Genomic DNA, 18,734 nt, shown 5'->3' on the forward strand with positions numbered 1-18,734 from the left:
TAATTAAAAGTCCCATTTTGCTGGCACTGTGCCTGAGAGATCTATACATGTCTTTCAGTTCTTCTTCAGTTTCACTCAGCAACACTACATCATCTGCATAAGCCACGAGTTTTACTTCACTGTGTTCGAATCGGAGACCATAGTATAAATATAAAATACCCTCCCGAAACACTTTCTCTAATGTAAGGTTGAAGAGGACACTTGAAAGAGCGCCTCCTTGTCGTAAGCCTGTTTTAATTGGAAAGGTGGGGGATAAATAATAATAATCATTAGTAACATCATCTACTTCATACAGATGATGGCGATTTCCGAAGCATACTTTTATGACGTCTCATTTCTAGTCGAATGCGTCAGTCTGAACATAAATTTCGTTTCCTCGTACGTGTAAAACTTGTTGATAAAACGTGGATGTGATGTAAAACAGGCCCAGTACAGTAACAGCAACATATCTAATTAGTTCACTGTGGAGCTATTTTCAAATCATATTTTTTTAGCGGTTGCCGAGAACTGTAGTCCTCAATGCATGTTCCCTCACAGGAAAGCACGTTGCTGAGAGGTGACATTTCGCGAGGTGTGTACAACTTGCGCCCATTGAAGATGGCGGAAGCTGCAACGGCGGTCAGGTGCTTCCAGGGATCGGCGTCTTGAGACGTCACTTTCTGTGAAAGCAGATGCAGAGATCGGCCGCTGCTGCTGTTTTATATGGAGGCGGCGGCGCGTCTCCGGCCAGTCGCAGACAGCATGCGCACCTGGGAGGCAGTTGTTGCCACGGCGCTCGTGGCGGTGTTCACGCTGACCTTGGCCGCAGCTGAGGACGCGCCGGTGAGTAGACGAATCATTCCTTATTAACGTGTGGGAGGCAATCACAAGGAACTTCTCAGCGTTCTCTGCCCCAAGGGACTTGCAGTACTAGTAGGGATTTCCAACAGGTGAACGAGATAAAATTCAGAATCATTCCATACAAGACGTCGTGTTTGCCCCCTAGCAGTGTGTTAAGTGCCTGGGTCACGCAGATATGCTGTGCGTCCGTGAAATAGAGCATTCCGTTGTAAAGAATGGATTCACTGCCTCCACGTACACTGACTTCTTTACTCCTGCTGTATGACACTTGTGTCGCAAACGTATCTGTTGAATGTAGGCGGCTGTAATGGATGTGCATGACGTCGTGTTTACTCGTACACTGTGAGAAATGTTCACCAATACCTCTATCCTCATTGCTAGCCGACCACTAGTGGCGAAATTTTCTTCCAGCAACAAGATTCGAATGAAAACCTATGTCTCCGAGTAGGAAACCACAGCGCACTCATAACTTCTCAACGATTTTGCCCTCTAGGTTTCTGTAATGTAACTGTCTATCGCCCTACACAGCAAGATAAATTCATTTAATTCTTTCGTATTTACTTGTTACGCTATACTTATTTTTTTGGCAATGGGAGTTTCAAAACCCAACATAACCCGAGGCGGTTTTTAAAACAACAGCTTCCACTTTGTGAGCCATCGATACATTGTCCTATATCGATACACTCTTAACGCACTGGACCGATACCCGTGAGAAGGACAGTCAGATTCCCATACGGCCATCACCAGCATTCCAAAATATGACCTCGTATTCCTCCCTTCCTTCTTTTGCTCTTCGAAGTCAGTGCCCTCTTGACAAAGACGAAGCAGCCATGCTACTCATCATTTTCGGCAGAGGGACGGTCAATGTGTTAGCATCATGTGATCACTCTCCTTGAGACTGTAAGGTGAGATGTGGCAACAATCTTACGACAATGACGCAGTGTGCCGACGAGTAACTTTAGGGTAACCGTTGTTCTTTCTCTGCTGACCAAATAACAAATCCTGGAGACGCAAATTACTTCAGCTATCGAGGTTCTAACTGGTTACTTCAGAATTCAACACCAACGCAGTAGCGGCATCATTAACCTCACACAGATACTTTAACTTTTACTACAAATAGTTCAAGATATCGAAACTTGATTTCCGCCAGCAGAATCCGTCGAGGGATGAGTTGATTCATTTATTTATTTGTTTATCAAGTTCCGTGGGACCATGCGAGCCAGAGCTACATGGCCATAAAACGAGTCACTGCACTGATTAAAGAATGCTGACTGGAAGGTTTATAAACCAAGAATTAAATAATTAATGAAACGTGCAAAGAGAGAGTAATGGAATAGATAGCACACAACAAAGAAAAGTTCTCAACTACTGCGAAGAACTCATGCGCAGAATAGAAAGTTTATGCCTCAAGGAAACCTTTCAACTTCGATTTGAATACTTCGATTTTATCATTTTTATTTCTACTGACTTTTACTCAGAATTAAATTTTCTGAATATTACATACTGCTTTTGTACAGTGCTTCAGAAAATATTATCCAGGGGGTGGCAGTTTCTTCTGAAAGAAGCACTATTGTCAACAACATACATCGTGATGATCATGATGAAGGAATTCATGTATGAGGCTGGCAGAATCCTGAGATACGTGAACAACGGCCTATACGAAGTCAGTGAAATGACACCGCAGATATGAGTGACCACCCGTTTCTGGACGAAGGGTATTTTTTTGAGAGTACAGAACTCTCTGAAAATGTAACATCGTAGGAGGTACAGAGTGAAAGAAAGCAGAGTAGACAGACTTTCGCGTTTCATTGTCAGTGACAGTGAAAATCATACTTACAGTGAAGATAGCAGCATTTACTTCCTGCACAAGATCTTCAACGTGGTTCTTACAAGAAAGCCTATCATTTTCACTCCGTCCTAACGACTTAAAATTGTCGATTTCATTGACTGTTTTGTGATCTTCTAACAATAAAATGTTCCTTTTACAAACCTTTACCTACTGCGTTTTGTTAAACCTTTACCTACTGCGTTTTGTTACACTTAAGAGTTAATCTCTTCTCTGAAAGCCACGTGCCAATGTTACTGGCTACCTTATTAGCTATATAATTTATATTACGTTCCACGTCTTTTAAATAATAGCCGGCCGAAGTGGCCGTGCGGTTAAAGGCGCTGCAGTCTGGAACCGCAAGACCGCTACGGTCGCAGGTTCGAATCCTGCCTCGGGCATGGATGTTTGTGATGTCCTTAGGTTAGTTAGGTTTAAGTAGTTCTGAGTTCTAGGGGACTAATGACCTCAGCAGTTGAGTCCCATAGTGCTCAGAGCCATTTGAACTATTTTTTAAATAATAGCCGTGTCATCTGCAAAGCGAATAATTTTTGTGTTATATGTCATGTTTATTAGCAGATCAGTGATGTATATCAAGAAAAGCGATAGAACCGTTCCCACATTACATGACCTCTGTCACATCCAAACCTTTCCCGCTTTGCGCACAGTGGAGGACAACATTCTGCTTTCTACTTTGCAGATATGAACTAAGTCACTGATAAACTTTTCCCCCGAACTATACTGTTACAATTTATGAAAAATTATTGAGTGGTCTGCACAATCAAATGACTTTTTCGGAATCAAAGGAAACACTTCCTGTCCTCAACCTACCATACAGCCCTACTACTGCCTCATAAATAAGCAAAAAGTGACATATTCTGCGGATACCCCGTTCCTAAAACTAAACTGAGACTCTGACAGAAAATTGTTCCTACTGAGTCGTGTCAATACTCTCGTATACACGGGTTCCCCAAAAACTTTTGAAATCACTGGTAGCAATTAAATTGGACGCTGATTCTTTACGTTATCTGTTCCACACATTTCATGTTGTAGCTTCAGTTTTTATAAACTGATTTCGCCAACGAGTATTTCAAACAATCAGGAAACTGACCACTGCTGAAAGATTGATTGTACATGTGACTAAGAACAAAACCAATGAATGGTGCATTGGTCTTCTTAGCCCTACTTGAAATTTCATCATATCCTCAAGCGTCTTTACTCTTTAATAATGGAATAACTGATTTCAGTTTCGACTTTCCTTGTTTTCTGTTGCTGCATATGATATTATTGTCTCGGAATGTTCTTTGTGTTTATCTGTACCAATAAAATTTTGATTTAGCTTAAGGAGTGGTAATTAAATATTTTACACAACTCTGGCGGATAACTAACAGTTTCACTCTCACAAAACAGAGGTGTAACACGTCGAGTACACATATATTCTGCCGTGTAGTTCTTTCACAATTAACCATAAAGTTTTAATTCTGTTCCGAATGGTTTCTATTCTCCTGGTGTAATAAATTGTTTCAGCCTGCCTGGTAACAAATCTATTGCTCTTTGTAGTATTCCCTGCAGCAAATTTTTGTTACTGGGCTCTGGGTGTCCTTTACATTATGATACAGCTACTTTTTCCTCTTACATGATATCACTTATAAAAATCGGTCACTTATTATTGGTTCACATGTGCTTGCACCTTCATAATTGGAAAGACTGTAGGCTTCTTTCAACTCCAGCCATTAGAGACCGGTTTTAAACGTGTGAATTGCAAGTGGAGTCGTATCTCAAAATTTTTGTTTACTGCTTCGGGATATGATTCTGCTTCGATTCTTTTCTGTATTACAATCTGTGCCTCATGGTCTGACAGTAATTTGGTAATTTTCTCACACTGCCCATTAACTAGAGAACAAACTACGAATATATTGTCTATCACTATGCCGATATTTCTCTGAACTCTAGTTGTAAAGTATACTGTCTGTACCAGGTCGTCATATTCATGCAAATCTGTTAACCTTCTTTCCTCTGGCGAATCAGTCAGAGAGTTTATATTAACATCGTCATACGAGCTCAGCCTCCTGCTTTCTTAAGAACCGAGCCTTGCGCATTATCAAGTCTGCAAAGGGAAACTCTGTAGACTACACTGGGAGAATCTGCGGAGGTCTATAACGACAGTTTTTTCCCTGAAAATTCAAACTCCTCTGCGCGTTTTCAAATATTTTGTTTTTACAGACTTTTGAGATCTCACCTCTCATGAATAAGATCATACGTTTGGCATAAACGGCACACCTCCCTTCTGCAACGAACTCATTTCATAGAAATCAGTATGATGCACTCCTCTAAAGGAAGCTTCACAATTTTTTTCCCAACGTAAATGATACTCTGAGATACAAACAATGTCAGTGTACAGATCTACAGGCAATTCATCTTGTTTCCCTTTCACATCCATAATATTTTAATGGAACAAACATATTGTAAAATCTGATCTGCGTTCTCATTTATTGAACAATCTGCAGCGTGAACGAACGTAGGTAAGATAGGGGATGTTCTGCATAACTTCATCCTAAGAAAGGTGTCGTCCTTCTTCACGCTCTCATCGGAATTTGGCCTCGAATGAGCCCAAACCCACCTACTATACTGTCGCTTACAAGATTCGCTAACCGCTCCTTCGCAATCCGGTTTGGCTGTAGGCTGTGTCTAATAACGCCGAACATGCGGATTCAGCTGGCCCCACCAAAATGTGTGCCTTATCAGCAGTTCAAAAATGGTTCAAATGGCTCTGAGCACTATGCGACTTAACTTCTGAGGTCATCAGTCGCCTAGAACTTGGAACTAATTAAACCTAACTAACCTAAGGACATCATATAGATCTATGCCCGAGGCAGGATTCGAACCTGCGACCGTAGCGGTCGCTCGGCTCCAGTCTGTAGCGCCTAGAACCGCACGGCCACTCCGGCCGGCTTTATCAGCAGTCATCAGCGTCTTTTAGATACCCGTATTACCTTACTTCTCAGCACTTTCAAGACAATGTTTCCAGCTGACCTGCCCTAACGCTGCTTACTCTACATCTTGTGACGGGATTAAGCGCTGGAGGCAGCTGGCCGATGGACGGCTCTATTTGAAACATTGGCTAGATATCGTCGCAGGATCGAGCCGTATATAGTCTGCTTTCACACCCAGCAGCCAAACTCGCTGAAAAAATTATTAACCTATGATCCTTTGGTGAAATTTATCCTTGCATTATTAAGTAATGCAAATTTAAGTAAATGCAAGTTGCAATAAAAGACAATATTAATAATGTGGTGAATAGTGTTATATTCTCGTGAATTATTGATGCAGCCTCCACCAAAAGGTTTATATTGCGAATAACCGATGCCCACTTCGCTGGAGACCTCCAGTAAAGAGTAGTACGCTAATATAATACAGTTCTGATATTACCAACGACAGTTTTCTCTAAAATACGAGAACAGGGTAAAACTTAAAAATGATACCGGGGTCTTAGGTGTCAATAAAATCGAGACTGCACCATTCTGGCATTCTCAGCCTTGATGAAAATGGTGTCGCCTCTTTATTTCTACAAAAACTGTCACTGTTAATGTTACGGTTGTTATGCCATTACACCAGACTATGCAGAACCTCTCGAATGCCAGTAGGAGGTTCATTACTCTATAAAATACGAGTATTACCCATAAGCCGAATTACTCGCCCCTGTGCACTTGTCAAAGACTGTTACGCTACCAAGTACCGTTTATGAAATGAAATAGATCAACATATCATAAAATTATAACCCTATTTACTCATTACTTACATTATCGTGCACAGCGAGGATGAAAAGTTTTCTTTCGTAACAGTCACCGACAATTACATTTTACAGAGTGAACTTTTGTATGTGCAGCTAATTTCACAAAATATAAACGCAGTCAGTTTTCAGGATTACGGCAAAGTCTCAGTACGGCAGGTATCAGCTGTGATATCTTCTTCTTTCTCTGATTCCCTCGGCAGTAAGAACTTGATACCACAAATAGTCTACCATTACGCAACACAGCCACCAACATTAAGCCCTGGAGCTCAATATACGTGCACTTTTGAGGAAAGGAGATAATGAGAATGAAGATGGGAAACATTAGTACGAGTAGTTACTTAGCTGAACCAACCCCTTGGTATCCATCAGCATAGGATTACATTGCTGAAACCTACGCTGTGTGGTGACCGACATGTTATTTTTACAAAATAAATGTGAAGTTGAGAAATTCATCTACCGGACATATTAAATTTCATTTTATATGTAAAACAGAATTCAATAGATATATTAACAGGCAAAAATCAAAACCAAAATTTAAATATTACTTCGTGATACTCTCACTACGACTAAGTACACCAGAGCGACCTACGATATATGCGTTGATTTCTTACCGCTAGTGACGAGATTAATAAATGGAAAGGACAATTTTAGTTAGAATGGAAATACGATGTTTCATTCATACTGACGATCACAAACGTACCTGCAACTCTGTCAGCCTTTCCTGCAGTTTTACACACAAATTATGGTTTATCTGGAAATATTACCAGTGCCCTTGACCGTTAGAATAAGAGTTCGCTGCCTGCAGTAGATGTTTCAATAGTGGCTTGTTTGAGCCTCTTAGGCACAGGTAGAAGCATTACGGAGGAATTTCAGAGCTGTTGTAATTGAATTTAAAATCCATATTTTAGCTTCAGACACAAAGGGGATGGTGAGGCAGCCTTCGCAATCTAGGAACGGCCATGATACACAATTATGGATTATTATGGACTCAAATAAGAACACTTAAAACACAAGAAAAAAAAGCTTGTTTCGTCCCTTAGGGAAAATTACTAGATGTACCGAGAGAATGAACTAATCGGAAGGAAATAAACAGGCAGTTACTGAGCCATGTGGCTGGTAGTGACGAGAACGAGGGGCTCGGACGCATGAGCGCTTTGCCAATCACAGAAGCATCGCTGAGCTGGCGGTCGGCTTGTTGCAGAACTGGACGCGAGCACGTGTTGTTACAGAAGTTGCCAAAATAACACACGTCTTCTGGAGGCGCAACCGAATTCGTGCCTAACCTCATAGTAATAAAGTTAAGCACATGGACAACAAATGTGGCAGCAGATTCACAGGCTAACCTTTACTATGTACCGAAACCAACAAATTTCTAGTAAACAGTGTTTCCGAGTGGACTTGGGAGCGTATGATCCTTGGTGACTCCACCAATAAAAAGTCCTAATTTTTGGCAACACATCGATCGGTTTGGAACAGCAGGAAAAATACTTTTGTGGGGGAAATACTACTACCAAATTTACACCTCATTAATTATGTACACTGTGAACCCGTTGTTGGCGACTGTTTGATTCGTAATCTCTTGTATAGCTCTAACCTCTTCCTGTAATTAACATCAATGAAAGGTTTCTTAATTCTTTATAGGAAGTTCTAGATGCTGGAAAAGTCATTTGTTGACATCTGAGATGGCAATATGGTCAAGTGGCCAACTGCCAACAAAGAATCAATCAGTCCATTAGTCAATTAAGTATCGCAGTCAATAAGATTACAGATCCACTAGAGTTGTGTTGCACGCATTTTTTTTCGTTTCTATAAAAACTGAGTGAATGCGGAGTAATTGAAGGTGAACGTGGGGGAAATGAGGGAGAAGAATGGGGCAAAAAATGAAGAAAACAAGGGGAAAGGGGGAAGCAATGAGAAAGCTTGCTACAATACTGAAGTTGAGCCTTGTTTCAGGGGTATCCACCACCTGTCGTGTACAGCCTGCATGTGGTGAGCCGCGTGCGGAACCGGTACGCCAAGACTGTGGTGACCAGCAGGGTGGCCAACACCGCCAACGTGTCCAGAGAAATCAGCTTCGACGCCGTCCTGCCGGAGACTGCCTTCATATCGGGATTCGTCATGTGAGTTGCAGACCTGCTAGCAGCCTGTTATCAGTGAAACTTCTCTTATGTGTGGTGTCACGAATAACGCCAGTGACAGGGTGTGCACTACAAGGTGACGTGTTGTGTTGTTGCAGAGAGATGGACGGCAAGGCGTACGAGGCGTACGTGAAGGGGAAGGAGGAGGCGCGCGAGGAGTACCAGCAGGCCGTGCAGGCCGGGCTGGGCGCCGCGCACGTGCAGCTCAGGTAGCGGCGGCTTCTCTCTCTCTCTCTTTTACTTATATATATATATATATATATATATATATATATATATATATATATATATATAAATCTTATGTGACGTAACTGATAAGGTCATCAGTCCCTAATCTTACACACTACTTAACCTAAATTATCCTAAGGACAAACACACGCACCCATGCCCGAGGGAGGACTCGAACCTCCGCCGGGACCAGCCGCTCAGTCCATGACTGCAGCGCCGCTAGACCGCTCGGCTTATCTCGCGCGGCGCGGCTTCTCTCACAGCGCTTAGTGTAATGCGTGGGCTCGCGTGTGTGGAAAGCTGAAATCTTGCCCTAAAGTAGATCAGCCTTAGCGCATGGTTTGAGACTTCCAAAAATTCGCCGGCACAAAGGTAAAATATGGAATTAGCAACTAGCAAATATAATAATAAACAGCATTTTAGCAACAACGATGCTCTACATGGCAGGTGTTATGGGTTATTTGTTTTTCAAAACGTTTGTGGCCATTTTCCCAAAGCACAGCATGATAACGAATTATTCAGATATCAAGAATCTGGAGATATAAAACATCATGTTAAGAATTGCCCATTTCACTTAAAGTGAAACCATAATTGATGTTACCTTAGCGTACTACATTGTGAAGACAATAACACACATATGAACCACATCGACCATATACGTGACTATCCATGTTTCGCAGTTCTTATTACAGGGTTCTAGGGGCTGTAGGCCACCTTTTGCGCGCGCACGCGCGCGCGCGCGCGCGCGTGTGTGTGTGTGTGTGTGTGTGTGTGTGCATAAAAGGGAGAGAGACAGACGACAGAGAAATGATCGGAAACAAAAATTTATTAGATCCTCGGCGCACCGGATTAGAATAAAATCTCGAGTTTTCAACGATTATCTTCATCGTCCTCATCAGGAGCAGCGGACTGTCGTTAACTGCTTGTGAGAGGGGCTTTTCTATATACTCTCATAATAACGTGAGCCCCATTACGTGCATCAGTTAAATTTTAGCTGCTGTTCCAATTGTGATTTATACGACTTCTTTCGTGGCAGACACGGTAGGTTGCTGGGAAGGCATCTTTGTCTCACCAAACACAATTTGGTATTAATTGATGGGGCTGCGTTGAGCAACTGCGTATTCAGCGAACTGAAATTTTTAATGTATGATTCGTGTTCTGCAAAACATTCAGCATCTGATATTGCTGCCACGTTGCCAAAGGACATTCAAAATTCTATGGACCCTGCAACCAAGTTAACTTTTGAAGCTGTATTGGAACGGCAGCGATCTTAGACAGCATAACAAAGCCATTCCGTATCCATCGCCACTAATATTTATATATTATGGAGCAGTTGTTACCGAATAACGTTTGGTATCTACAGCAGTTTTATATACCAGTTTCACATGTCACTACGGACGTAGTGGCCTGAAGATAATTACGTTTTATTGAATCCGGTTACCAGAATAAATAAATGTTAGCTGCTATATAGACTGACTGTTCTCGTTATATCTGAGACCAAGACTACCCTCAACAAGGTACACGGTAACGAACTTCACCAAAGGACTCTACTCATTACAACTGAGACATTATAGGGGATATGCAGTGATTTTCGTTACATTTGAATCTCGAGTCTCTTCGAACCAGAGAGTACTCTTCTCCAACATGATCTTCAATCTGTGGCAATACCTTGCGGTTATTTATAATGATTGCTCCACTTGTTCTATCCATGGGCCTATTTATTTCGTTACTCGCAGTTTTAACTTTATGTTGCTACTGTGATTTGCTAAAAATTTTGTTTTATCATATGCAGTTTGGGCACCATCTAGACCTTATGGCAGTGTTCTAAACTTGGTGGATGCACCCAAAGCATCTAAAATTTGGTATTAAAGACTTTGCTTCAAGGTTCCTATTTTGATCGAGAACATATAAAAATTTGCCTTATTTTTGTTTTAGTGCAAGAGATTCGAACGTGGTGTCCGTGTCGGTGAACGTGGAGGCGCAGAAGAAGGTGACCTTCAACCTGACGTACGAGGAGCTGCTGCAGAGGGAGCTGGGCGCCTACAACCTGCGCATCAACCTCAATCCCGGACAGGTACGTCTGCTCTGAGTAGGTACCCGCGAACTAAGGACCGAGAATACTCAGAGTTACTAGCTAGCCGCGACTGCAAAACAGCGTGTGGAAACATGGGTGTTGAGCCACGATTTTTGGGTTCTTCTCCAGTACCTAGCATTAGTTCTGATAGTGCTAAAAATCCTATAGTTTCTTCTAAGCTGTCTACGAACGCTTCCATATACAATGGGAACTTGAAGAAAGTAACTTTCAATAAAATTGTTGAAGTTCTGTGAAGAGAAAGAAATCTATAACGAGTCTTCAAAAAAGAAAAGAAACGCAAAGATAAAATCGAAAGAGCTACGAACGTCTGTAACTAGAGTTGTATGAAGGCTGTTCAACCCAGTCGATACCTCGTGATGAATGGTATAACATAGACGTGTCGTTCATTACAACTACTGCTTAACTTATAAAATCAGGATGTGATTGCAGAAATGAAAGTTCGGAACAAGAGCAAGAATAACTGGGAAGTGTGCCAACTCGTATTTTCTCCGAATAAGTTACCTTTGTGCATGAAACTGAAGACTACTCAGAAAAAAATCACAAGAACGAATGGAGTACGAAATGAGGAGTCAGGCTGTTTTTACGACAATCTGACTGGAAAGTCTGTTAGATTATAGATTAGCGAAGTGACTACACCCGTGCAGGGACTATCAATTTGGCAGCCCGGGCCTGATCTGCAACATTTGCACGATAGGGACAGAGTAATGACACCATTGGTTGTAATAGTTATCGAGAGATAAATAAATAATAGAGAAAATTAAAATAAAAGCGGTATCAAGATTGTAGATGGAACAAAGATTATAAAAACGTCTTGAACCTCAAGACTCCAAATTTGTTACGGAGATTAGCATCGCTCTGACTCTTTTTATTGTGGTCTTCAGACCTCAGACAGGTTGGTCTGACGCAGATCTGCATGCTGTTCCGTCCTCTGCAAGCCTCTTCGTCTCTGCCAACTAGTCCAACCTGCATCGACGTGAACCTGCTTACTGTCGTCTAGCCACGGTCTCCCTCTCCACTTTTTATTCCCCCACTGCCCTCAGTTACCGAACTGTATATTCCCGGACGTCTAGCGTGCCTTATCATCCAACTTCTTCTTAATGAAGCTGTGTCATATTTTCCTTCTTTTCACGATCCGATTCAGTAGCTGCTCAGAAGTATCCATTCCACTCTTCAGCATTCTCATATGGTACAAGGTTTCGAATACTTCTGATCTCTTCTTTTCTGAGCTGTTTATCGTCCACAATTGAGTTCCAGACGGGACTACCTACTAATATCTTCAAGAAAGACATCCTAAATATTAAATTTATTTTCGATGATCGCAAATTTAAGAGTATCGCATTGCGTCATAATGTGAAAAACAATACCAAAAAAAGCAAGGTTCCCGGGTCTAGGCAAAGAAGAACACCTCTGTAACCGTAGCCGAAACGTTGCTTTGTCTAATGTTGCTTTTTACGCTGTGGCGCGGTACGATATTCAGAAAAATTCTGTGTTAACAGACTGACTCCGAAGCCTACGCAGTTATTAAGTTGGTGCTTATGTTCGTAGTGTTTCTGTTTGGCACGTTGAAATTCCGGTTGTTATGGGTTTATTTATCGATTGTCATTTTTCATTTATAGTTCATTGTTCCTATTTGGGTTTCTATTTTGTTATTTTCTCATATGGAGATAGTGTGTGGGGCTGTGAGAGCTATAAAACGGAATGCCAAATGGAGTAATTGGAACATTTCCGACGTATTCTTCTGTTTGAGTTCGATAGAGGGATGTCGCTAGATGAGCCAGCAGGAAACTTTTTCACCATGTGTGGGGATAACGACAATGTGCAGAGCACTGCAAGAAAATGGTTTTCTCCTTCTAAGCAGTATCTTTTTGGCATTAATGATCTCTACGTTCAGGTAGACCCTCGGGATTTGATGAAGACCTTTTAACACGCATTAATTCACAATCACGGTATACTCAAGAACTGGAAAATGTGACGAACTGTGAGCTTCGACCATTGTACGACATGTGAACCCATTGCGGAAGGTTCAAACATCGGATGTACGGGTATCACGAGCTCTAACTCAAAACAAAAAATAAAAAAAAAATCTGCGGGTGGCCGTATGTGCGTCTTTGTTTGCTTGTCATCTGCTGGCTCGTGATAAACACCGACCCCTCTTTTAGTGTGACTGGTGACGAGAAATGGTGTCTTTATTCTAACATAAGGAAATCAAGGAAATGGTTGAGCCCAAACAAAGTAGGAACATTCTGTACAAAGATGTACGCGTATCCATAAAAGACGGTGTGGTGTACTACGAATTGCTTCCTCGAGGTGTAACCATAACAGCTGAGATTTATCGTCAACCACTGAGACGTCTTGCAGACGCAGTTCAAGAGGAGGAGTGTGTGAAGTGATGTGATCCACGCATTCTACTAGATTCCCAAGAAACATTATACAGGAGTTGGGTCGGGAAGTCATTCCACACCGACCTTATTCAACTGATATTTCGCTCTCGGGTTTTCATCTCTCCCGCTCTTTGCCGAACAACCTTCAAAGAACCTCCTTGCTCGTTGAAAATGCACTTCGAACATGGCTCGATGCGTTCTTCGCCTAAAAACCATGTGATTTCTACAGCTGGGGAATCGAAAAGTTACCTCAGTGTTGGCAGACTGTTGTAAATAGTGAAAAAACATATATTATTGATGACTAAAGTCTCTGTTATGTGTACTTGTTGTGTTTATTAAACTTACGGGAAAACGCTACGATCCTATGCACCAAGCCAATAGTAACGAATTCGTCTTCTTCAAAAAATTTGTTTTTGCTGTTGGCAGTCTACAGCTTTTCACTTTGCTGTCCAAATATCAAATCTCATCTACAGCTTTCAGTGTCTCATTTCATAACATAATTCCTTCAGCATCATCTGGCTCAATTCGACTACATTCCATTACCCTTGCTTAGCTCCTGATAACATTCATCTTACAGTGTTTCGACGTTTTCCTACTCGTCGTCTTCGTCTCTTCGACTGAAGATAACTAGTGGGAAACTTGTCGAAACGTTGTCACAACACGACACGACTCATATGACACCCCGAGAAGATTTCTTCAAGGAATTTCCTAGAGAAAGCTTGTAATCCTGTATCTGTCTTATAACCTTTTTTTTAAGGGCCTATACATTCCGTTCAAATGGCCTTTAAGTACTCTGTCGTCCCTAATAAAATTACAATATCATCGGCAAAACTGAAAGTTATTGTTTCTCCTCCCTAATCTTTAAAAGCGTTTCCTCCACTCATTAGTCAATGTACGAGTACTGACTAATTAACATTAGGGAAGTCAACAACACCGTGACCTTCATTATCAACCTCTGTGACCCTTTCATGACCTTCGACTTCGCTTTTTGTACAAGTTGAAGGTCAACTTTCCTTTCACCTATGTTATCGCTGATACCTACAGACTATCCAATAGTGCTTTCCAGTAAACGTTGTGGAAAAATACCTGTAAACCTATAAATGGTGAAAATGTAGGTTTGCCTTTATTCAGTTTACTTTATAATTTTCTTTCTGCACCACAGATCGTGAACGATTTATCGGTGGAGGTGCACATCAACGAGACGAGCGACATCACCCTCCTTGAAGTCCCCAGTCTGCAGCAGAGCAACGACGTCTCAGACGAAGAGAACTCTAGTGAGTACACCGCTGGTCTCAGGTTCAACACGCCACTAACGTACTTGCCACGATTATGGAAGTTTTATCCATAAACACAGGATCTGCTCGTCCTTTGCTCTGAATATAGAGTATCTTCATCTTACTACTTGTCTTAGCATTTCAAATGTACCATCGTTTTGAGAACAAGGGCTGATCAGTTGCTTCTCTACACATCCAGGCTAATTGAGAGTACAGAATCTTAAAATTTTATCAGTGGAATGAGCATTTCGTGAGGTCTGGGGATTACAGCTGTGTGGCATCGACATCTCGCCACGATATTTCGGCTGGCAGACAGTCTTCCATTTTCAGTTCAGTTTTACAGTGGTAAATTCACCTGAAGATAATTGCTTGTTTGCCAGCCGAAATATCGTGGTCAGATGTTGAGGACGTCCGGCCGAAATTCCGAAATCTCGTGAAGAATTCAGGCATTTTAAATTCTTGTACTCGAAAAAATTAAGTTATTAAGCCTAATGAGATACCGGAATACGCGTAAATCACTGTAAATAGTAATGCCTACACGCAGCTAACCCTCTGGCGCACACGGAGAGGCCTTCCCCCACGACAGCCGTGGTGCGGTGGTCTCCCAGCAGGGAGGAGCAGGCGGCGCTGAGGGCGGAGGGCGTGCAGGGACAGCTGCTGGTGCGCTACGACGTCGACCACGCCGCCAGCCCCAACCAGATACTCGTGAGTCACCCCTCTGCTCACTTCTTCCGTAGTGTAGTGGCTAATCTTGTTCTAAGTGATATAGTTTGGTTTCAGGTACTTCTAAATGCACTAAATGAGTACTAAATGATATGATAACCCTATGTTCTCATTTCGACAGACTGATGCCTTTCCACAACTACTTTTTCCCTTCGTCAGTCTACTAAGTACGACTGCATTCCACATAATAAATAACCAAAACCCTTCTATTATATCCTGTATCTCCAGTATTAAATGAAATAATCGCCAATGCTTTAGGAGTTAACAGCGGTAGAGAGATCTTTCTTGCTGTAAGGGCTTTATGTACACTCTGATTAACACCTCTTTTATTTCATATTTTGCCCATATAACCGATATGCACTGTTCTCTTGTACACATCAGCCTCCGTATTCTTCGCAGTACCCATATAAATAAACTGTCTTGTTCATATTTGATTCGCACTGACGAAATTGGTTTTAAGGATGCATCTAAGAATGTTCTATTTAATCCCTGTTGAATGTTAATATCAGCTGGTGTCTTCCTCTGAACAAGGTTTTTTGCCTCTAATCGTCTTTTGTGTTTCTTAATATCGAGCAATTTTTGTTACTTCATCTTGTATTTGTAACTTCTTTTTACTTCAACTATCTCCTCCAACAGGTATTTATTCTGAGTAGACTGCTTGTTCGTATTTATTTTTCTTTTTCCGTTTCTTCCACGTGTTTCTTCATTATAGAATGTCAACTACGTCCGCAAAGCATAGTGGTGAAATGCTTGTAATGTTATACTTGTTCTACATCTTTTCTGTTCCCTCATGGTTTCTGCAGAATATTAATGATAGAAGAAGAGCAAAAAATTGGAATCATGTTATTCCCCCCTAGAAGACGGGACAATTATTGTTGCCTGAGCTACATTTATGTTTTTGCCACTTTTCTTTCTTCAGGTATCAGAAGTTATTTGCCTCTGTTTGTAGTTCACTTCTGATTTCGTCAAGGTTTCAGTTTTTATATCCAGTTTCTCACTGTGAAGTCTTTCACAACTTCCATTAATGCCATTCACATAATGGCTTTTTTTCACAAAGTTTATACTTGTTAATGTATTACTTTCGTATTCCTCATTTTTTAAAGCTCTTCCAATGATTCTGTGGCGGCTTTTAACTTTTTCTCTCTTTTTTCTTAATTTTCTTTCCATTTTAGAGTTTCCGTATTTGTTTGCTACTGCTGGATACAAAGAGAACAAATAAATTTTTCTAGAAATATAAAAGTAAACGTGTATTCTGCTGGAAATAACCGTCCAGCACTAAGAAGGGTTCGTCACAGTAGGTACCAGTTTATGCTACAAATTACAAATACTGACACAAATTCTCGATTATGGTTTGGTACAAATACAACAATATTACTGTCACAAAAACAGGTTGTTATTAGGCCATCCCATATTGAAACAATCCCTCGACTCAGTGGACAAGTCCACATATTAGCCATTTAAGCAAGGTAAGATGGGGACTGTATGGACTACGTGTAGCTAAACTCAAAATGTAAACGAGCGTGGTTGTGTTGAAATGTACGTGCTGAACAATGAATATGCTACTATGTCGTATAATTTTCCCACATGTAGATATTGTTGATGAGATCACTTGCTACTTATAGTGGGCGAAATTATCTGTGATATCCGAAACAAGTGAAGGTTCTCCATCAACCTAAATACTGTTGATCTTAACACCAATGAATTTACTCACACATTCTTTGTGACGGATGTTGTCACTGATTGGAAACACGGAACTGGTGATCTAGCATATGTTCTGGAGTGTACTTTTGAAATTGCAGTGGGTTTGAGGCTAGGAACCACCAGAGAAGTTTGAAGATGATCATAACAACCTAGTGCTTTGTGTACCTATTGTCTCAAAACTAGAGGAAAAGCCAACGCTATAGTGCTAATGTAACATTCCAACGTAACAATGCTATAGCGCTCAGGCCCAAAATGTACATGTCTTCGCTGTGTCACTCATATGCTTATTCCTTTCATTGCCCAACACAATGCAGGTTATTGTGTGCCCATGGTGGTATGATTTTCCTTAATCTCACACTTCCTCAACACATGTTGCTGTCACTTTATCTCGAAGCAGTAATATAAGATAATGAAAAGTTGAATTATTTATTCACGCTGATAGTCCACCAAGTATTGTAATACATTAATTTGAAACAAGTAATGAACAAATTTCACCCTGATTTTTGTATCAAATATTCAAATATGGGATCCTGAAAGACGCAAACTGAGCTGTAAAATTTAGGTAATGGAGTGGTAAAGCGTTTTCAAGCTCAATCGGGTTGTTTTCTATATAGCATTTCTAACTAGCACAGAGTAATTTCATTTGGGTACTCGTTGTCTAAACAAATACCAGACGTGTTATGAATCTTGTCTTATAGACTACATGCTTAACATCAGTTTTACGTATCAGATCAGAAATTACTAAAGTGTACGCTGTGGTGGCTATACGTATTATCAAACAACTACTTCAGTCTGCTTATCAGGAAATAACATAGCAGAATGGGGATATGGGTCGACAAAGGAAAGTTCTTTACTCCTATAAGCATGTGTGCGAAAAAGCAGAGAAATTTTCGCTTGCAATTTGCGAAAAAAAATTACGGAAATGGTAGTCTCACATGGACAGTATAGATCATCAGTATAATTCATGCACAAATTCGTAAATCACGTAATCACTACATAATATCCACAACTAAAGCTAGAAAATGTTTGCTTTGTCTTTTATGAGAGAGAGGGAGATATCGTGAGCCCTTTGTTGTCACAGGTGGAAACGTTACAAACGTATATCGTCAACCACGAATGCACGTGGATTATAATAGGCTACAAAGGAACAATGAAGTCCCCCTAGAAAATTGCCAAATGCATGGTACAAGAAGTTACTTTGAATTATAATTATTTGAAAATACGTTTGAAACACGGAAACTGTGAATGGATCATCAATGAATGGCATAGCTAGCATTTGCAACAAGCAGCAGTCATACTCCGTTGCACAAAATGGCATGTTAAAACACCAGAATACCACCATCTTCAATCAGACTTTTAAACTACACATAAACAGGACACAGATGCAATAGTGAAGCTCCCTCCTTCCACAGCAAGTCATTAAAACTGAATTTTGCCAGCCTGAATAGTCATTGGCCCACTCTGGCCAAAGTTCTTTACCTCAAGTAGATACGATATGCGTTTCTGGGCAGAGATGTTTTGCTGTTGGCCTCTCGACTCACAAGGCATGCGATCTCTGGCAATCAAGTGACTCATAAGGGTCACTTACTTGGAGTATACAGAGTTATGGAACAGATCACAATGCATGATCCCCAAATACTTCAATACCAATAAGAATGATTTTCTGTGTCTTTGCAGCTAATGATTTCTTCTTAACCTGAAACATTTTTTAATGCACCATTGTAATACTGTTGAAC

The 18,734-nt window shown here is 41.0% G+C and overlaps 1 protein-coding gene across 5 annotated transcripts in view; it reads left to right on the forward strand.

Moving 5' to 3' along the window:
* The first annotated feature begins 727 nt into the window (after positions 1-727).
* LOC126475123 (inter-alpha-trypsin inhibitor heavy chain H4-like) overlaps positions 728-18,734 on the forward strand; it is a 306,057-nt gene continuing 288,050 nt past the window's right edge. Inside the window, exons 1-5 of one of the 5 annotated variants that reach the window (XM_050102753.1) lie at positions 728-822; positions 8,412-8,578; positions 8,695-8,805; positions 10,760-10,898; positions 14,463-14,574. In XM_050102753.1, coding sequence (XP_049958710.1) covers positions 742-822; positions 8,412-8,578; positions 8,695-8,805; positions 10,760-10,898; positions 14,463-14,574 — 610 coding nt within the window. In that variant the 5' untranslated portion in view covers positions 728-741. The remainder of the gene's footprint in view (positions 823-8,411; positions 8,579-8,694; positions 8,806-10,759; positions 10,899-14,462; positions 14,575-18,734) is intronic. The other 4 variants (XM_050102761.1, XM_050102734.1, XM_050102744.1 and 1 more) reach the window with 4 other exon arrangements.

This window comes from Schistocerca serialis, chromosome 1, assembly GCF_023864345.2.
Source record: "Schistocerca serialis cubense isolate TAMUIC-IGC-003099 chromosome 1, iqSchSeri2.2, whole genome shotgun sequence".
NCBI classification, from domain to species: domain Eukaryota; kingdom Metazoa; phylum Arthropoda; class Insecta; order Orthoptera; family Acrididae; genus Schistocerca; species Schistocerca serialis.